This window comes from Hyperolius riggenbachi, chromosome 10 (genome assembly GCF_040937935.1).
Source record: "Hyperolius riggenbachi isolate aHypRig1 chromosome 10, aHypRig1.pri, whole genome shotgun sequence".
Taxonomy (NCBI): domain Eukaryota; kingdom Metazoa; phylum Chordata; class Amphibia; order Anura; family Hyperoliidae; genus Hyperolius; species Hyperolius riggenbachi.
This window is the reverse complement of record NC_090655.1, coordinates 237,395,440-237,417,205: the sequence shown is the minus strand read 5'-3', so window position 1 is coordinate 237,417,205 and position 21,766 is coordinate 237,395,440. Positions and strand designations below refer to the sequence as shown.

Genomic DNA, 21,766 nt, shown 5'->3' with positions numbered 1-21,766 from the left:
GCTTTGGGTGGGAGGTTTGGGTGCAGCTTGCTTTGGGTGCTGGCTGCTTAGTTTGGGTTGTAGTTTTGGGTGTTGCTTGGTTTGGGAGGGAGTTTTGAGTGCCGACTGTGGTGCTGGGGGCCCCCCTCCCACCCTGCAGAGTTGCGAGCGGACTAGTTGGCTTGTCACAGAGGGGACCCCTTCCCGCCCTGCAGAGTTGCGAGCGGACTTGTTGGCTTGTCACAGATACACACGTGCTTCAGGGCAGGCTCTAGCAAGTAGTGGCAGTGAGGCACTGACTACTCGCTGTTTGCTGTTAGTGTCCTATCTTCTGGTGGTGCCTCATATGACGTCATAGGAGGTGCCGCAGAAACCATGGGGACAGGAAACCAGAGAAAGGGAGAGCAGTGAGAGGGGCAGTGCTGGAGCCTGGAGCATGTGAGTAATTAAAAGGCAACTGAAGTGAGAGGGGTATGAAGGCTGCCATATTTATTTTCTTTTAAGCAATATTAGTTGCCTGGCTATCCTGCAGATCCTCTGCCTCTAAAACTTTTAGCCATGGACCGTGAACAAGCATGCAGCAGATAAGGTGTTTCTGACATCATTGTCAGATCTGACAAGATTAGCTGCATGCTTGTTTTGGGTGTCATTGAGACACTACTGCAGCCACATAGATCAACAAAGCTGCCTGTAAGGCCCAGTGCACACCGGGCGGATCCGCCGGCCGAATCCGCATGGCTAATGTATCTCTATGGGCTGGTGCACACCGGCGGTTTGAGGTTTTTAGCAAGCCGCAAACGTGCCTCTTGCTGCACGTTTGTGGTTTGCTTAAAACCTCAAACCGCCGGTGTGCACCAGCCCATAGAGATACATTAGCCACGCGGATGCTGATGCGGATGCGGCCGGCAGATCTCATACAAAATCCACTCAGTGTGCACCCGGCAAATATCGGCTCTCTGCTCCCAAAACCGCTAACGTTTTGACGATCTGCTAGCGGTTTTGGTGTGCACTAGGCCTAACTGGTATTGTTTAAGCTCTTGAGGACCGCCTCTTTAAGGTCAAGCTGCAGGGCCGCACAACACAGCATACAAGTGATCCCCCCCCTTGACTCCCCACCAACAGAGCTTCCTGTTGATGGGGTCTGTTCCCCCCTGTGTTTATTTTCTTTAATACAAATAGTTATTTAATTTTTTTACTAATAAATTTCCCTATTTTTTATTTATTTTTCCCCTAGGCCAGCCCTCCCTCCCCCCGCCAGCCAAACATTGTTATCGGCTGTCATATATGCGCTTTGAGTCCTATGGGAAAAAAGCGCTTTACAACTGTTATTGTATTATTGTATAGGCTTCAGCCTATGACAGCCAATCACCTCTGATCCCCTGGAGGGGACAGCCGTGTTACATACTCCAATGGCAGAGGCTGTCCACAGAGGCGCTAAGCTTTGGAATAGACTTTATGAGTTATATGCTCCCTTGTATTGCCTGAGGAAGTGGGATATACCCGCAAAACACGTTGCACCCTTCTGGAGTATGTAAATAAGCTTGTTTTTTGCATTGAAGGGGTAAGTCCACCACTGCCCACTTCATTTTAGCCTTTTTAATCAACTGTTTTTACTCTTCTGGCGCCTCGTACTACTGCATTGTCCTTGAGTTCACGTACCTCCCTCCAGCTCCAGCGGTGGTGTGTGCGGCTTGTCCAGGGCTCCACTCCCTGAGGGAGTGCTCTGGTGGGAAAAGTGGCGGTGGGCAGCGTGCGTGGATGTGTAGAAGCCCCAGGTGAGTAAAACTGATTTGTTTTTTCCAGGCTTAAGTATCCCTTTAAGAAGAGTACAAAATATGGTAATAAAAATTCACTACTACCTGCTTTAGTGAAATCACTGCCCCCTTGACCGCTTGCTTCGCTCGCTGGACTGCAGGCTAAGTCCTCGCATTGCTCGCCTGGCGGCAGGCTCAGTCCTCACTTCGCATGTCGGGCTGCAGGCTCGGTCCTCACTTTGCTTGCTGGGCTGCCAGTTCAGTCTTCACTTCGCTCACTGGGCTGCGGGCTCGAACCTGGCTTCGCTCACTGTGCTGTGAGCTTGGTCCTTGCTTCGCTCCATGGGTTCGAGCTCGGTCCTTGCTTTGATCACTGAGCTGCAAGCTCGGTCTTCGCTTCGCTTGCTGGGCTGTGGGCTCGGTCCTCGCTTCACTCGCTGGGCTTCGGGCTTGGTCCTCACTTTGCTCGCCGTCTCTCGGCTGCAAGCTCCGTCTCTGCTTCGACCACTGGGCTGTGGGCTCAGTCCTTGCTTCGCTTGCTGGGCTGCGGGCTCAGTCCGTGCTTTGCTTGCAGGGCTGTGGGTTCGGTCCTCACTTCGCTCTCAGGGCTACAGGGTTCGGTCCTTGCTTTGCTCTATGAGCTGTAGACTCAGTCCTCGCTTCGCTGGCTGGGCTGGGTACTTGGTCCTCGCTTTGTTCGCTGGGCTGAGGGCTCAGTCCTCGTTTCACTCGCTGAGCTGCGGGCTCAGTCCTCACCTTGCTCGCTCAGCTGTGAACTTGGTTCTTGCTTCGTTAACTGGGCTGTGGGCTCGGTCCTCACTTTGCTCACTTGGCTGCAAGCTCGGTCCTTGCTTTGTTGTCTGGGCTTTGGGCCCAGTCCTCGCTTCATTTGCTGGGCTGTGGGCTCTGTCCTCTCTACGCTCACTGGGCTGCAGTCTTGGTCCTCGCTTTGCTCGCTGGGCTGCGGACTCAGTCCTCGCTTCACTCGCAGGGCTGCGGTATCGGTCTTCGCTTCGCTGGCTGGGCTGTGGGCTCAGTCCTGACTTCGCTCGCTTGGCTGCGGGCTCGGTCCTTGCTTCTCTCACTGGGCTGTGTGCTCGGTCCTCGCTTCGCTCGCTGGGCTGCGGGCTCAGTCCTCACTTTACTCAGACAACTTTTTATTCCAACTCTGTGTCCACTTGGATGATAGAGACTGCACACCTGGACCCTCGCTTGCTCGCTATGCTTGAGTGTAGCGAGCGAGTGATTGTCCTGGTTTGCAATCACTACTATCCAAGTCAGAATAATAGCTGTCCAAACAAAGCAAGGACCGAGCCAGCAACCCAACAAGCGAAGCAAGCAAGCCAGCAAATACATTTTATTTATTTTTTTTTATAAATTTATTTTTTAACTATATTATTACTTAGATAAATGTATATATTTTGTCATTTATTATTTTATTTCTACTTTACCACTTTATTTAGTTTTTTTCCCTTCTACTTCCACTAGGTGGCGTCAGTAGAAAAGCTATTTTTTTTCCTCTGCAGAAAACCTATCACGCCCCCAGCAGAGCATTCCTCCAATCAGGAGGAAAGAGACGCCAACAGGAAAATGGCCAACGGAGAGTGGAGTGCCGCAGTTCGGAAGCTTTTATTCGGTAACAACACCTTCTTCAAAGTCATTTGTATGTATTTCGTTAGAGAATTTTAAGAGTTTTAATTTGCTATATGACTTGTCGGGTTTCTATATGTGTACAGTACAGAGCGGAATATGTTTACTTTTCACAGTTTATGTCCACTTGGATAGTGGAGATTGCACATCAGCACACAGGCAGCTAACTGTGGTTGAAAAGGTTAATGCTGCTGATGGGTATTATGGGGTTAATGTATGCCCTGCATGACTTTGCACATGCTCAGTAGCATTTGTATGCTATTCTGTCGGGTATGCTAAAATGTTGGAACACTGTTCCGGTATTCTGTCGCTTCAGACTACCCGTCCGAAATAGCTACCTTGTGCACCAGTAGCTAAATCTGACAGTGAGTCAGGAAAAGCTACCCTGTCAGAATAAAATACCATGGGAAAACAAAACCCCAAATCTTGTGTATATGTCGTAGATTAGCCAATATATTGTTGTGTGATGTCTTTTTTCAGACATCACACTGGCCCTTGTCTATGGGAATCCCTGCTGGGTCCCCTAAAGTAGACTAGTACCGCTTTGGCTGCATGGAAACAAATAGCATGCCTTATCAGAGTTAACACACTTTATTAGAGTAGCATTGCGAGCGTTACGAATTTATGCCTGCTAATTGGCAATGAGGAGAGCTCCACTCGTCCTGCCCTGAGCCTAGGGTGGCCACTTGCAGAACCCCAAAAAGGAGGACATCACACCCTGAAAAGGAGGACACCGTACCGAGCATGCCAAAGTGGACGTGGTCTAGCATAAAGTAGGTGTGATCATGGGTGGGGCCAAATATACATGACCTTAGCAGTGGTGTAAATGGTCTGCTGGGGAAGATTGAGCTCTGCCGTAGTGTAGCCCCCAAAAATAGATGTAATCTGACAGTATCCAGTCTCCAAAAAGACACATAATCTGGTAGAAGTTCCTCCAAAATATAGATAATATGGCAGTGGTTCCCCCAAAATAGACAATGGGCTCTATTCACAAAACCATGTGCGGTAACTCTCTTTTTTGGGTGAAAAATTACCTCCAGTGATAATTCACTAAAATAGTGAGTATTCACTAAAAATGTACCAAGTGTGATAAATGTTTGATAAAAGTGCGGTAAAACAGGTGATAAAACTGTCAGTAATATGTACAGAAATAAAGCTTTTTTGACCACTGTAGGGCAGCCCATATACTTGCCACCCATTACACAGAGACGACCCAGGAAAGCCTGTCACATTTAAAGTGGGACCTCAACTCTTGTGCAGGACAGAATGAAAACTTGTGCAGGACAGAATGAAAACATAGAAATGCACCCGTATGTATTTAATTTAGCCTGTCTAATTCCCCCTCATCTGTGAATAATCACAACTGTAATTTGAGCTCTCAGCTGTGACAGCTGGCTGCCTCAGCAGAGCAGCTAATGTGTAAACACAGGATGTTAACCCTGTGTCTGCTTCCATGAAAGCAGGAAGTACATACACTGGAGATTTTTTGCTGGATTTGTATCAGCTGTAACAAATAAATGTTTTTCTTTAAAGGTAATTACGATGTTGCTTATCTTTTAGAGCAGAGAGGAATTTCCTCCTCAGCATCTATAAAATCATCTAAAAGACTGTACGAGGTGTGAAAGTGCGCCTTGAGATTAGACACACTCGTCTTTTCTGCCTTCTATGTAAAGTTGACATAAACTCGAGCAAAGAAAGCGCAAAAGGCTCCATCCTGAAGGCTAAAAGCAGAGAAGTGGAAATTATCATCTACCAATTGTAGGTGATAAAAAATCCTTAATTAACACCAACTTTTCAATTGAGAATCTCAAATTGGAGATACATTTTGAGGTAATTACCACCCTTTTACCTCACTTTTACCGCATGAGGTAATTTAGGGAGAAAAAAAATTGTGAATTTGAAAATGGAGATATTTTGGTGTTTATCACTACCTAATTTAACTCTTGCGGTTGAGAATAGAGCCCAATGTGGCAGCAGCAGTTCCCCCAACATACACATAATCTGGAAGCAGTTCCCCAAAATACGCGAATCCTGGCAGCAGCCGTGCCCCTAACATACATAATCTGGCAGTGGTTCCCCAAAATACTCTTAATCTGTTAACAGCGGTTCCAGCTTTCCGGATCGATAAAAAATGGGAAATCTGGATCCGAATCTGAATTTTCAGTTGAAATGAAAATTTTTTAAAAAGAGCTTTCAATTTTTTTCGGGAGATCGGATCATATTTATCAAATTGCCATAAACTGAATCATTTTATTGTATCGTGTGTGGCCACCTTAATGCTTCCTCATGCTCCCTCCCTGCTCTCACTTACCTGTCCGACTGGCCCGCTCAATGTCGGACTGAGAGGTGGAAAAGCTGAGGGAATCCACCTGCTGGCCAAGCAGCAGTAACCCTGTGTTTTTGCTTCCAATAGAAACATGCAGCAAGTCTTCACTGTGAGCAGCAACACCTGATTACTGTTGCTTGGCCAGCAAGTGGTTTTCCACCTATCAGCCCAACACTGGGTGCGCCCCCTCCTGTGTGCTTCTGTCCTCTCCCGATGCTGTTACTCTGTGACCCGGCGGTGTTATATGAGTACGCACTTACTGCCGGGTCACAGAGTATGGCCACTGGCAGAAGATGGAACAGGTGAGTGAGAGCGCACCCCACTGTGCTAATACTCTGCAGGGAGGACACCCTGAGGGCCCCCATCAGTGGCCCGAGGCATAGATCAGGGCTAGGCACACTGTGCACGGCCCACGCCGCATGCTGCAGACCTGCTCCCTCCCTCCCTGCGAGTGGAAGGAAATCGAGGGTTAACATTCACCTATTCGCTGCGTCGGGCTGCATGGCCACAGGGTGTCAGGTGGCACGTGTCATGTGACATGCCGTCAGGCAAATTTTAAATGGGGGTGACGGTACTGGAACAAGTGGGGACAAGGAAAGTTCTATAGGATCCAGAGCCTTCCCTGTCCATAGGTTAGTTTCAGACTTTTCTTTACCTCGGCCGGAGCTACAATAGGAAAATATGGGCAATTGCCCCAGGGCCCCAGAACCTGTAGGGGCCCCCAAGGTGTCCCTCCCCCATCTTAACTGTTGCTCCTAAGAGTATTTGGAGGGATAGCGTCTCATCTGTGCTGGCGGGCAGGTGAGACACTACACTGACATATAGACACTGCAGAGGTCCTAGGGAGCACCGTTAAGTTGGAAGGTGATTGGGGGAGGGTCAGCAGCCAGTTCAGGGGCCCAGGAGGGAAATTTGGCTGCAACAAAGGGCCCCTAATGACGCTTTTTGGTCAGGGGGGTTGTCTGTTGGGGAGGCACCAGGCTAATTTTGCCCGAGGGCCCAATTGTTACTTGAACCAGCCCGGTTTTACCTCACTTAAAGAGGACCTAAACTGAGAAGTTCTCACACTCCTGGTGGTTTGAGTCACCCTGAGCTGCTTGGTTACTGTGTTGTACTGGTCTAAGCCCTATCCCATACAGCCTGCCATGTACTGATGAGGACCAACGGTCCGAAACAGGCTGTCTACATGTGGGTTTGATGTGGCTAAAGCTATAAGCTTGCTATACACCAGCGGTTCTGGATGCGAGCTTTGCTTACAGGGGCGAAAAGAGATAATTAGCATATTCAGTAGTGGTGCATTGTGGGTCACCATAAAGGTTCACTTATAGCTGAATTATTGCAAATTTCCTTCTGTTTTAAGAAGGCAAATCACATTAAACTGAGGATATGAATTTTTCCTTTTAAAATAATACCAGTTGCCTGACTTTCCTGTTGATCCTGTGTCTCTAATACTTTTAGCCACAGCCCCTCAACAAGCATGCAGATCAGGTGCTCTGACTGAAGTCAGACTTTATTAGCTTCATGCTTTTGTCAGGTGTGTGATTCAGCCACTACTGCAGCCAAATAGATCAACATGACTGACAAGCGACTGGTATTGTTTAAAAGGAAAAATCCATATCCCTCTCAGTTTAGGTTCTCTTTAACATGTACTTTAATAGTGAAATCTGAAGGTCAATAGAACATAAAAAGCAGTAAGTGTATTGCTGCTTTAATTCTCTGGTATTAGAGGAAAGTCCTCTGTAGGAGTAGAACTATACATACTATTGTCTTATCAGTATACTTTTAGTACCAGTTTCCTTTAATAAAAGATATCTGGAAATACATGGGTTAACCAGGATAGGTTCCTTCCTCAGCCCTGATAGGCTCCTCCCTCACCCAGCCTAGTGACAAAGTCCAAAATGAGCTACATTGTGACAGGTACAGACCTGCGCCATGTAATAGCTGTTCCTGCTGTAGTAGGAAAAATATGGTGGAGGAGGTCAGGAGGATACGTACAGCTGCTGCACTGGTGAGATATACGAATTGCATCTGCATTGGCTCTATGTATGTCTATGAATTGCAGTATTTACTGGCAATAAGTTGAAGGAGCCTTGAGCAATAAGTGATCTGCAAACTTGGCTCTCCAGCTGTTAAGGAACTACAAGTCCCACAATGCATTTGCCTTTATGAATCATGACTGTGGCTGTCAGACTCCCGCAATGCACTGTTCCTTAACAGTTTAAGAGCGACGTTGGCAGATCACTGATCTAGTGCAATTCTTGCTACATTGCATCTGTATATACCCACTGCAAGCTCACTATGCTTGTGTAACTGCATATCAGCATGTGTTTGCATTGCTTGTACACCAGAAGCTGTTTACTTGTGGCTTAGTAATACCTTAGTAAGGCCTAAGTTTGCGGACACACGTTCGAGGCATGTCACCAGTGCGGGGGAGGGGGGAACCATCCCTTTGTGTGACATTACAGGGCCACAATGGTCTCTGCCGGCGTTTGGCCAAAGCGATGCACTAGGCTGATCGCTGGCTGTCGGGGGCGCTGTACAAACGCTAGATTCTCGGCAGAAGTGGTTGTTATTGACTTCCTCAGCCGAGTTTGTATGAATGCAGGGAGGCCATCTGTAAGACAGCTAAAGCCTGGCTGGATTTGATCCCCCATTTCTGCTGTACCTTATTAAATGAACATGCACCAGTATTGCTGATGGCTCCCTGCAATCCCCTACGTCCCCATAGCCCATCCCCAGCTTCCACATGGGATCCAGTACACCCTATAGCCTGCACCCACATAGCCCATACCCAGCTTCCACATGGGACCCAGTACACCTTATAGCCTGCACCCACATAGCCCATACCCAGCTTCCACATGGGACCCAGTACACCCTATAGCCTGCACCCACATAGCCCATACCCAGCTTCCACATGGGACCCAGTACACCCTATATCCTGCACCCACATAGCCCATACCCAGCTTCCACATGGGACCCAGTACACCCTATATCCTGCACCCACATAGCCCATACCCAGCTTCCACATGGGACCCAGTACACCCTATAGCCTGCACCCACATAGCCCATACCCAGCTTCCACATGGGACCCAGTACACCCTATATCCTGCACCCACATAGCCCATACCCAGCTTCCACATGGGACCCAGTACACCCTATAGACTGCACCCAGCAATCACATAGCCCATCCCCAGCTCCCACATGGCACCCAGTTCCCCCTATAGCCTGCACCCATATACAGTAGCCCATACCCAGCTCCTCCATGGCACCCAATACTCCCATAGCATGTATCCAGCAATCACATAGCCCATCCCCAGCTCCCACCTGGCACCTAGTTCCCCCTATAGCCTGCACCCATATACGGTAGCCCATACTCATCTCCTACATGGCACCCAGTACTCCCATAGCCTGCAGCCAGCAATCACATAGCCCATACCCAGCTCCCACATGGGACCCAGTACCCCTATAGCAGTGATGGCTAACCTTGGCACTCCAGCTGTGACAAAACTACAAATCCCATCATGCCTCTGACTCCCCGAGTTGTGCTTAGGTCTGTCAGAGTATTGCAATGCCTCATGGGACTTGTAGTTCCACCACAGCTGGATTGCCAAGGTTAGCCATCACTGCCCCATAGTCTGCACCCAGCACCCATATAGCCCATACTCGGCTTCCACATGGCACCCAGTACCCCCTATAAGTTGCACCCAGCACTCATATAGTCCATACCCAGCTCTCAAATGTCACCTAGCACCCCCTATAGCCTGCACCAAGCACCCATATAGCCCATACCCAGCTCTCACATGGCATTCAGTACCCCCTATACCCTGCACCCACGTAGACCACACCCAGCTCCCACATGACAAAGAGTAGCCCCTACAGCTTGCACCCAGCACTCACGTAGCCCACACCCAGCACCCTCGTGGTACCCAGCACACCACATAGCCTACACCCAGTACCCATGTAATACCCAGTATGATCCTTAACCTTCACCCACCACTACACCCAGAAGCCCCATAGACCCCACCCCAGCACCCACTTGCCACCGAGTACCCACCAAAAACTGCTCCTACATACCTAGCACCCACACGGCACCCAGTACCCCCCCTCCCCATAACCGGCACCCACACAGCACCCAGCACTGTTACGGAAGATGTTGGGCCTATATAAATAACAAAAAATAACAATGCAAATTATCACAAATATTCAATTTTCTGCACCTGCAGAATCCTTCCGTGTGTGTAATGTGTCCAGCCACAGCTAGGTGGGGCTGCAGACACTCCCCAGCTTTCAGCGGTACTAGAACAGCAAGCATCAGAGCTTTATAGATCAGCACTAAGCATCCTACCTGCCCCGTCCAGCATTCAGTAATATGGAAATACTGCATACTGTAACTAACATAAATAACAAGATACTTCAACCTTGATGATTATTATCTTGTCATTCAGCTACAGGGAGGATCATCTTGCAGAGATCATCACATGACCATGCCAACCGGAATGGATGAGGACCGGCGTCACATGACTGAGCGGATATTCAACCTCACCCTGGAAATCATCTACATGCTGATTGGAGAGGTGAGGATAACTCTGGGAGGTCACATGACATCACTGTTATTTCTGTTAAAGGGGCACTGTGGCGAAAATGAGGCTACTAGGACAACCCTGGTAGCATGTACCTAATATTAGAAACATCAGATACTAAGCAGGTTTTCTCAATTTTTTTTTTTTTTTTTAAATGGCTTCTTGAATTGTTATGCAGAACACATGCAGAGATCCTGTCCATCCCCTCCCCCCCCCCCTTCCTTTGCTGACTGGCTGCCCTGTAAAGACCTGTACCCACCTCGCGATGTGGGTACAGGCGCACAATCACGCAAATGTCAAATTACCGCTGTGCGGCAAAAACGACCATCACAGCGGATCAGATTTTTAGAATCCCTGAATGTACCGCGCTAGATGGAAGTCTCGTTCGAACCCGTCATGTAACATTGCGTGACATCTTGCATATCCGCCATGGGCATAACAATAGGGGATGCAGCCCATGCTCTCGTGGGGAGGGGGGGGGCCTGGGCCCCCCTTGGGGCCCGCTCAGGACCGTTTTGGGGGGGCTGGAGGGGTCGCAGCATAAGGAGAGAGCTTGGTAGCACCTCGGTGGGGAGGGGGGACGGTCCCCCCCCCTCTCTCACCTCGGGCTCTCCCCTCTGCGCTCCCCTCCAGCATTGAATAAAGTGTATGCAGGCGGCGGGCAGTGGCAGATACATACCTTTCCGTGCGTTCCAGCACGGCTGTTTCTCCCTCTTGTGCCTGACGCGACTTCCTGTTTATACAGGAAGTCGCGTCAGAAGCTAGAGAGAGAAACATCCGTGAAACGCACGGAAGGGTATGTATCTGCCGCTGCCCCGCCGCCTGCATACACTTTATTCAATGCTGGAGGGGAGCGCAGAGGGGAGAGCCCGAGGTGAGAGAGGGGGGGACCGTCCCCCCTCCCCACCGAGGTGCTACCAAGCGCTCTCTCTTCATGCTGCGACCCCTCCAGCCCCCCCAAAACAATCCTGAGCGGGCCCCAAGGGGGAGGGGGGCCTGCTCAGAATTTCTGCAGGGGGCCGGCGATTCCTAGTTACGCCCCTGATATACACCATCCAGAAAATGGATCAGGAAGCGCTCGACGTCAGGGAGATATCACTGGACTCACCTTCCTGCGTTGCGAGGGGAGTATGTAGCGTAACAGCTCTCTCCCTGCTGAAGCGGACATTGGTAGGTTGAAGATCTTAGAAAAACCAATAAGCAAGATAAATGACTTTGCTATCTGTTTTACCCTGGCTCAGCTCCTTCTGCTCCCAGTGCAATGATCTTCCCTGGTACGCAGCCTGCATGTCCCGTACAGCTTGAGCAGGGAGAGAGGATAGGAGAAGGCAACTGTTATAACACAGCCTGAGTCAGCAGAGGGGGAGTACATGTCGCATAGCTTGAAGAAGTGAAGCCAGGATCTCTGCATGTGCTCTGTATAAACTTTCAAGCAGAAATAAAAAAGAAAACTGCTTAGTATCTAATGCTCCTAATATTAGGTGCATGCTACCAGGGTTATCCTAGTAGCCTAATTTTCGCTATAGTGCCCGTTTAATAAAGCTGACACCCAGGCCCGGATTTGTGGCAATGTCACAAAGTCTGGGCCTGGGGCACATTTAGGCAGTTAACCACCCGATATGCTGGACGCCAGCACTTAGAGACCTGGCCGGTCCGCAGCAGCCCTGCTTTCTGTTCTCACTGTGGGCAGCTGGAGACTAGGCGGGTTGCGAGTGGAGGTGCAAAGCAGTCAGTCACTCACCTTTCCAGCACCAAATCTCCTGTCTTCCCCCCCTGTCCTCTGCTGTGCGCCTTTCACGCTCAAGCCGGTGTCCCTTATCATGTGACTCGCGGGTAATGTGCCGGCATGTCACATGTGAGGCGGCTGGAGAATGTGAGGCGTACAGCAGAGGAGAGAATGAAGATTTGGTGTTGGAGCAGAGCCTAGACAGGTGACTGACTGGCTGTTGCTCTGCTCTGTGTGTCGTGGGGGGTGCATATGGCTGCTTATGCTAAATGGGGGTCATCAGGCTACCTATACTGAAGAGGGCATCTGGCTACCCATACTCTGGGTTATGAACCTATTCAGACCACTGCTGGAAGAAGATGATCCCAGGCAGCCATGGTGGGGTCTGAATATGTGCAGAGGGTCCCAGTGCTGGAGCAGTGGACATCAGGAAGATCTACTAAGTGAATTATTTTTTATTGACTATATGTGTGCTGGTGGAAAAAAATATGTGTAAGTTAAGGAGAGGCGGTTTAGTTGATGTGGAAGCTTTCAGTCAGAGGGTGGCTGATGACAATGGGTTAAAAGTACAAATCTGGTCCTGCAGACACCTGACCAGGTGGGGGGGGGGGGGGGGGGAGATTTGAGGGAAGTTATGTAGTGACAACTCTTATTGTCTCTATTTAACAGAAATATGAAGTGGTGAAAAATGCACCCATTAACCAATTAACATCCAGCAGCCCTCGGCATGTGCCATCCCCCATCATAGTGTCTCCACATTTTGCCCTGACTCCATACTCCTTGACAACAGAGAGGAACAAGATGGAGAAGATCCTGGAAGCCATCAAGATGGTCACTCAGCTACTGACGGGAGAGGTAAGCATTGCTGAGAATTATGGGAAAATATCCAGTAACAATAAGGGGCGTGTCTGGATGGTGACTGTAACTATAGTGTGTGTCTCAGGTTCCTATAAGATGTCAGGATGTCACCGTCTATTTCTCCATGGAGGAGTGGCAGTATATAGAAGCACACAAGGACCTCTACAAGGACGCCATGATGGAGAATGTGGAGACCTTTAGACATAACAAGGAAGAAGAGACATTACTGGACCTAACCCTGGAGATCATCACCCTGTTGACTGGAGAGGTGAGAAATGTCACACACTGGGCATGTGTTCCCCTGAAATCCCTGGATCTGCCACTAGAGGCCACCTGAAAGCTACTTTCAGTGGCATTAAAACTAAAGGGAATCTGAAGTGAGAGGGATATGGAGGCTGCCATATTTATTTACTTTTAAACAATGCCAGTTGCCTTTTTGTCCTGTTGATCCTTTGCCTCTAATACTTTGAGCCATGGCGCTGAACAAGCATATGCAGATCAGATGTTCCTGACAAAAAATCTGACAAGATAAGCTATAAGCAGGGCCGGAGCTACCATAGGAAAAAATGGGCAATTGCCCCATTTTGTTTTTTACAATGACCTCCCAATAAGGGAGGTTTGTAACGCATGTGACCACTGGGGGGTGCGCCATTTCTCCGTCTCCTGTATCCTCCTGTCTCTGTGAAGGCCGCCACCACCGGCTGTAGCTGGCCACACTTAAAAGAATCCGCCTGTGAGTGCACTTCCAGATGCATTGCATGCCGGGAGCTTATGTACTTGACAACAAGATACTATAGCTCACGGCTTGCGTCCTCCGGCATGCAGGTACGGCTGACTGCGGCTGATAATGGCAATCCTTCATAGGGACAGGGGCTACACATGCAGCCCCCTGTAGGTAAGTAATGGTGCTCCCTCTAACCCCTGGCCCCCAACTCCATACTGTCTTAGGAACCTCCCTGTCTTGTGCTAGCCTTAGCCTGTGCTCGCCCCAAACCAGTATATGCAGCTGAGTATATGTGCACTGGTGCTTTTTTCACCTCCTCCAGGCTCCAATGATGTGCGTCCTCTACTCGCCACTCACCTCTCGCTATATTGCCTGATTCTCCTCCCGTGTTGAGTGGTTACATACAGGAGACAGAGATGCCGGGCAGTAGGATGAGAGGTGAGTGGTTAGTGGATTGTTGGAGCCCCCAGAGGAAAACACCAGGGAAGCTGGGGGGGGGGGGGGGACCAATAGAAACCAGTTATATGGGTCAGAGAGGGGGGGGAACCACAAGACCACCAAGGAATTCATGTGGGGGAGGGGAAATCACTGGACACCTGGGGATCTATTGGTGAAAAGAAGGGGGGCACCACTAGATAACAGGGAACTGTATAGGGGTGAGAGGAATGGTGACTAAATGTGTTCTTGCACCACACAGCATTATGCGGTGATAAGGAAGACCTCAGCTGAACATAACACTATGAGAAGAAGTCATCCACACTCTGCTAGACTGAGAAAAAGCCAGAGTCCAATCACTGCTTCCTGTCCCCTCTCCCTCATACCTGAGACACAACAGCAGAAGATTCTAGAGGTCACCAACCAAATCACTGAGCTACTGACAGGAGAGGTGAGCAGTGCTGGGAATTATGGGACATTATCCAGTAACAGTACGGGGCATGTCTGGATGGTGTTGGTATCTATATTGTGTGTTTCAGGTTCCTCTAAGGTGTCAGGATATTGCCGTTTATTTCTCCATGGAGGAGTGGCAGTGTATAGAAGGACACAAGGACCTCTACAAGGATGTCATGATGGAGACTCAGCAAATCCTTACATTGTCAGGTGAGAAAAGAATGAATTTTCACAGCAAAATCTCCATGCAAATAGCTGCATGTTACATTAATTACAGTAACAACTTCTAACTAAGTGATTGCGCATATGATTGTTTGACATGATACTGGCTTCTAATTTCAAATACAAACTGATTTTCAGATCTCTGCCCTGTGACAAAAAAATATTGATCACTGTTCTCTTAAAAAAGATTGAAACTTTAAGTCACCAATCTTGGGTCATCAGTATACCAACTCCACCACCAAATGTGCCCAAAAATGAGGAAGATGTCCATCTTCATTGCTCAGTATAACATATTGTTCAATATAACATAGTTCCAACAATTGAGGAGGATACACTGCACACCATATGAAAGGTCCATCTCCATTCCTCAGTATAACATCATAGTACCAACAAATGAGGGGGAGATACTGTGTTCGCCATATGAAAGGCCCATCTCCATTACTCAATATATCATAGTACCAACAAATGGGGAGGAGATAATGTACACCATATGAAAGGCCCATCTCCATTCCTCAGTATAACATCATACTGCCGACAAATGGGGAGGAGATAATGTACACCATATGAAAGGCCCATCTCCATTCCTCAGTATAATATCATAGCACCAACAAATGAGGAGGCGATACTGTACACCATATAAAAGGCCCACCTCCATTCCTCAGTATAACATCATAGTACCAACAAATGAGGAGGAGATACTGTACACCATATGAAAGGCCCATCTCCATTCCTCAGTATAACATCATAGTACCAACAAATGAGGAGGAGATACTGTACACCATATGAAAGGCCCATCTCCATTCCTCAGTATAACATAGTACCAACAAATAAGGAGATACTGTACGCCATATGAAAGGCCTATCTCCATTCCTCAGTATAATATAGCACCAACAAATGAGGAGGAGATACTGTACACCATATGAAAGGCCCATCTCCATTTCTCAGTATAAAATCATAATACCAACAAATGAGGAGGAGAATACTGTACACCATATGAAAGGCCCATCTCCATTTCTCAGTATAAAATCATAATACCAACAAATGAGGAGGAGAATACTGTACACCATATGAAAAGCCCATCTCCATTCCTCAGTATAACGTCATGGTTATGGATACTGGGGCGAGGGTAGGTCCTTCTCCATTCTATGACATCCAAGTCTTCAAAGTTCACCATTCCCCAATCTAACACATTTTGGTTTGGTTGTGTCATTTCTGTGATAGAACTGAGTGGCACTGGTGATCACTAGGTACTACACTGACTGCAGAATATTAAACAGTAACATGAGTGTAACAGTAACATTTTCCCTCCAGCAGGGGGACACAATATCGGGAACAGGTCAGAGGGACATCTTGTGTCACAACCAGCTGATGCAGCAGAAGATAATGGCTTCACACAATGTTCTCCCATTTCTGTAGACAAACATCAGAGGAGTCGGAATGCAGATGGTGAAATGGCTCCAAAACGTGACAGACACAAGAGGGATCACACCACGGAGAAGCCTTATTCCTGTTCTGAGTGTGATAAAGTGTTTAAAATAAAGGCCCTGCTTGTTAAACATCAGAGAACTCACACTGGGGAAAAACCCTTCGCCTGTTCCAAGTGCAGCAAATGTTTTATAAATTATAACAGTCTACAAAGACATATTAAGCTTCATGATGGTGAAAAGCCATTTTCCTGTCCAGACTGTGGGAAAGATTACTCTGATAAAGGAAGCCTTGTTAAACACCAGAGAAGTCACACAGGCGAGCGTCCTTTTCCCTGTTCAGAGTGTGGGAAAAGGTTTTATCGAAAATCACACCTTGATAGACACCAAACTCGTCACACAGGTGTTCGTCCTTTTTCCTGTTCAGAGTGTGGGAAACGTTTTTGTCAGGAAGGAGAACTTCTTACACACCAGAGAAGTCACACAGGTGTGCGTCCTTTTTCCTGTTCAGAGTGTGGGAAGAGTTTCAAACAGAGAGGACACCTTCTTGCACATGAAAGAATTCACACGGGTGAACGCCCTTTTTCCTGCTCAGAGTGTGGGCAATCTTTCATTGATAAAAAAGAACTTATCAGTCACCAGAGAAGACACACAGGTGAACAGCCTTTTACCTGCTCAGAGTGCGGAAAATGTTTCAGTCGAAATAAAAGCTTAGATAGGCACCAGAAAATTCACACAGGTGAGCGTCCTTTTACCTGTTTAGAGTGTGGGGAATCTTTCAGTCGGAAAGACAGTCTTCTTATACACCAGAGAAGTCAGTGTTTAGAGCACGGTGAAAGTTCCAGTAATAAAGTAGAGCTTCTTGAACAGCAGAAAAATCACATCAGTAAGCAACCCTTTTTCTGTTCAGAGTGTGGGAAAGGTTTTAGTGTGAAATCAAGCCTTGTTTCACACCAGAAAATTCATACAGGCGAACGTCCTCATTCTTGTTCTGAGTGTGGAAAGTGTTTCAGTCAGAAAACTCACCTTGATATACACCAGAGAAGTCATACCGGCGAGCGTCCTTTCTCTTGCTCTGAGTGTGGGAAATGTTTCAGTTTAAAATCAAGCCTTGTTTTACACCAGAAAATTCACACAGGTATTGATCTTTTTACCTGCTCAAAGTGTGGAAAAAGTTTCAGTTCTAAAAAAAACCTTGTTAAACACAAGAAAAATCATGAACTTGAGCATCTGCTTCCTATTCAAAGTCAAGGAAATGATTCACTCTGAAAAGACACTCTGCTCCATACTAGGAAACTTCCTTTTGCTGTTCTATGTGCAGATAATGTTTCATTGAGAAAAAATATTAAACAACAGAGTTCGTCCCTTCAGTACAGCCTTTTTTTATGTTCAGAGTGTGGGAAATTTGGGGGAAATTGAATAAAGTGTTGAGTAAATATAAAGGGTGTCACACATGGGATCCTTCTTTCTTTTTCTTATATAAAAGTGATGGAAATTTAACAAACACCTTCTTACACACTAGAGGTATCATGGAGGTCAGAATGTGGGTAATGTTTTGGTCACAAACTGATATTTTAGTTAAAGGGAACCTCAACTTAGAAGGATATGGATTTTTCCTTTTAAAATAATACCAGTTGGCTGACTCTCTTGCTGATCCTGTGTCTCTAACACCTTTAGCCACAGCCCTGAACAAGCATGCAGATCAGGTGCTCTAACTCAAGTCAGACTGGATTAGCTGCATGCTTGTGTCAGGTGTGTGATTCAGCCACTACTGAAGCCAAAGAGATCAGCAAGACTGATAAGCAACTGGTAGGGTTTAAAAAGGAAACATAAAACGGTGCATTTCCTACTTTCACTCTGTTGTGTCTTAATTTCCCTTTAAAAATGTGTTACTGCTTTTTAGTTTACCCCACAGTATGTTATCAGCTTTGCAGTATTTCCGCACCACTTGCAGAGGTAGAGGTCACCTGTGACAGATAATAGGGGCCACCTATGACCGCTGGCAGATATTGGGGGACACCTGTGACTGCAGACAGATATTGGGGACACCTATGTCTGCTGGCTAATATTGGGGGCCACCTATGACTGCTGGCTGATATTGGGGGGTCATCTATGCCTGCTTGCTGATATTAGGGGACACCTATGACTACTGGCTGATATTGAGGCCCCCTATGACTGCTGGCTGATATTGGGAGGTCATCTATGCCTGCTTGCTGATATTAGGGGACACCTATGACTACTGGCTGATATTGAGGCCACCTATGACTGCTGCCTGATATTGGGGGACACCTATGACTACTGGCTGATATTGGGGGAGGTTACCTATGACTGCTTGCTGATATTGGGGGACACCTATGACTGCTTGCTGATATTGGGGGGACACCTATGACTGCTGGTTGATATTGGGGGACACCTATCACTGCTGGCTGATACTGGAGGACACCTATGACTACTGGCTGATATTAGGGGAGGTTACCTATGACTGCTTGCTGATATTGGGGGACACCTATGATTGCTGGTTGATATTGGGGGACACCTATGACTGCCGGCTGATATTGGGGGGACACCTATGACTGCTGGTTTATATTTGATATGTTTATACTGGCTGATATTAGGGGAGGTTACCTATGACTGCTGGCTGATATTGGGGAGGTTACCTATGACTGCTGGCTGATATTGGGGGAGGTTACCTATGACTGCTTGCTGATATTGGGGGACACCTATGACTGATGGTTGATATTGGGGGGACACCTATGACTGCTGGTTGATATTGGGGGACACCTATCACTGCTGGCTGATACTGGAGGACACCTATGACTGCTGGCTGATATTGGGAGGTCATCTATGCCTGCTTGCTGATATCAGGGGACACCTATGACTACTGGCTGATATTGAGGCCACCTATGACTGTTGCCTGATATTGGGGGACACCTATGACTACTGGCTGATATTGGGGGAGGTTACCTATGACTGCTGGCTGATATTGGGGGACACCTATGACTGATGGTTGATATTGGGGGACACCTATGACTGCTGCCTGATATTGGGGGAGGTTACCTATGATTGCTGGCTGATATTGGGGGAGGTTACCTATGACTGCTTGCTGATATTGGGGGGACACCTATGACTGCTGGTTGATATTGGGGGACACCTATCACTGCTGGCTGATACTGGAGGACACCTATGACTACTGGCTGATATTAGGGGAGGTTACCTATGACTGCTGGCTGATATTGGGGGAGGTTACCTATGACTGCTTGCTGATATTGGGGGACACCTATGACTGCTTGCTGATATTGGGGGGACACCTATGACTGCTGGTTAATATTGGGGGACACCTATCACTGCTGGCTGATACTGGAGGACACCTATGACTACTGGCTGATATTAGGGGAGGTTACCTATGACTGCTTGCTGATATAGGGGGACACCTATGATTGCTGGTTGATATTGGGGGACACCTATGACTGCCGGCTGATATTGGGGGGACACCTATGACTGCTGGTTTATATTTGATATGTTTATACTGGCTGATATTAGGGGAGGTTACCTATGACTGCTGGCTGATATTGGGGGAGGTTACCTATGACTGCTGGCTGATATTGGGGGAGGTTACCTATGACTGCTGGCTGATATTGGGGGAGGTTACCTATGACTGCTGGCTGATATTGGGGGAGGTTACCTATGATTGCTGGCTGATATTGGGGGAGGTTACCTATGATTTCTGGCTGATATTGGGGGAGGTTACCTATGACTGCTGGCTGATATTGGGGGAGGTTACCTAGGACTGCTGGCTGATAATGGGGGAGGTTACCTAGGACTGCTGGCTGATATTGGGGGAGGTTATCTATGACTGCTGGCTGATATTGGGGGAGGTTACCTATGACTGTTGGCTGATATTGGGGGAGGTTACCTATGACTGCTTGCTGATATTGGGGGACACCTATGACTGATGGTTGATATTGGGGGGACACCTATGACTGCTGGTTGATATTGGGGGACACCTATCACTGCTGGCTGATACTGGAGGACACCTATGACTGCTGGCTGATATTGGGAGGTCATCTATGCCTGCTTGCTGATATCAGGGGACACCTATGACTACTGGCTGATATTGAGGCCACCTATGACTGTTGCCTGATATTGGGGGACACCTATGACTACTGGCTGATATTGGGGGAGGTTACCTATGACTGCTGGCTGATATTGGGGGACACCTATGACTGATGGTTGATATTGGGGGACACCTATGACTGCTGCCTGATATTGGGGGAGGTTACCTATGATTGCTGGCTGATATTGGGGGAGGTTACCTATGACTGCTTGCTGATATTGGGGGGACACCTATGACTGCTGGTTGATATTGGGGGACACCTATCACTGCTGGCTGATACTGGAGGACACCTATGACTACTGGCTGATATTAGGGGAGGTTACCTATGACTGCTGGCTGATATTGGGGGAGGTTACCTATGACTGCTTGCTGATATTGGGGGACACCTATGACTGCTTGCTGATATTGGGGGGACACCTATGACTGCTGGTTAATATTGGGGGACACCTATCACTGCTGGCTGATACTGGAGGACACCTATGACTACTGGCTGATATTAGGGGAGGTTACCTATGACTGCTTGCTGATATTGGGGGACACCTATGATTGCTGGTTGATATTGGGGGACACCTATGACTGCCGGCTGATATTGGGGGGACACCTATGACTGCTGGTTTATATTTGATATGTTTATACTGGCTGATATTAGGGGAGGTTACCTATGACTGCTGGCTGATATTGGGGGAGGTTACCTATGACTGCTGGCTGATATTGGGGGAGGTTACCTATGACTGCTGGCTGATATTGGGGGAGGTTACCTATGATTGCTGGCTGATATTGGGGGAGGTTACCTAGGACTGCTGGCTGATATTGGGGGAGGTTACCTAGGACTGCTGGCTGATAATGGGGGAGGTTACCTAGGACTGCTGGCTGATATTAGGGGAGGTTACCTATGACTGCTGGCTGATATTGGGGGAGGTTACCTATGACTGCTGACTGATATTGGGGGAGGTTACCTATGATTGCTGGCTGATATTGGGGGAGGTTACCTATGACTGCTGGCTGATATTGGGGGAGGTCACCTATGACTACTGGCTGATATTAGGGGAGGTTATCTATGACTGCTGGCTGATATTGGGGGAGGTAATCTATGACTGCTAACAAAGACTGAGAGGTCACTTGGGAATCCAGTGAGGGCTTTAAGATTGAAGGTCTCTGATAAGAACTACAAGGCTGCACTGTCACTCACCTGGCAATCCCTCCTGCCTGGCTTCCTCTCTAAGATGCAATTCCTGAGAATGTGGCCTTCGCATTTCCACCTCCCTAAACTGCTGTCCAATCACTAAAGCTAGCACCACACTGATCTCTCTATGATCAGAATCTCACCAGAGACTGATTCCTACCACACACTGATTTTCAATATATTTCAGCAGGAAATCTCCCAGAAAGAAAATTTACACAACTCTCTCTGCTTGGGTAGCGTACTAGAAATATGGGATACATTGTGTGTGGGAGATTCATAAAAATTTCATGTTTTAGGGTTATTTTGTGATAATGAAGTTGCATTATTTCTACAATAAA

At 47.8% G+C, this 21,766-nt stretch overlaps 1 protein-coding gene across 4 annotated transcripts; it reads left to right on the top strand.

Moving 5' to 3' along the window:
* The first annotated feature begins 3,159 nt into the window (after positions 1-3,159).
* Positions 3,160-21,766, top strand: LOC137534944 (zinc finger and SCAN domain-containing protein 2-like). 4 transcript variants are annotated; one of them, XM_068256678.1, is made up of 7 exons: positions 3,160-3,396; positions 10,155-10,283; positions 12,685-12,870; positions 12,959-13,141; positions 14,295-14,483; positions 14,572-14,695; positions 16,019-21,766. In XM_068256678.1, the coding sequence occupies exons 2-7, from the start codon at positions 10,188-10,190 to the stop codon at positions 17,398-17,400; spliced, it is 2,160 nt and encodes a 719-aa protein (XP_068112779.1). In that variant the 5' UTR covers positions 3,160-3,396; positions 10,155-10,187; the 3' UTR covers positions 17,401-21,766. The 4 variants fall into 4 exon arrangements, with proteins under 4 accessions (XP_068112779.1, XP_068112778.1, XP_068112777.1 ...); XM_068256677.1 differs by having other exon boundaries at positions 3,161-3,369; XM_068256676.1 differs by lacking the exon at positions 3,160-3,396 and adding an exon at positions 7,639-7,717 and having other exon boundaries at positions 16,022-21,766.

What these genes read in the sequence shown, in the direction of transcription:
- LOC137534944 (XM_068256675.1), top strand. Translation starts at nt 7,676, where the DNA reads ATGGTGGAGGAGGTCAGGAGGATACGTACAGCTGCTGCACTG. An exon ending in TCTACATGCTGATTGGAGAG is followed by an intron (nt 10,284 to 12,684) that starts GTGAGGATAACT and finishes TCTATTTAACAG; the next exon opens with AAATATGAAGTGGTGAAAAA. An exon ending in CTCAGCTACTGACGGGAGAG is followed by an intron (nt 12,871 to 12,958) that starts GTAAGCATTGCT and finishes TGTGTGTCTCAG; the next exon opens with GTTCCTATAAGATGTCAGGA.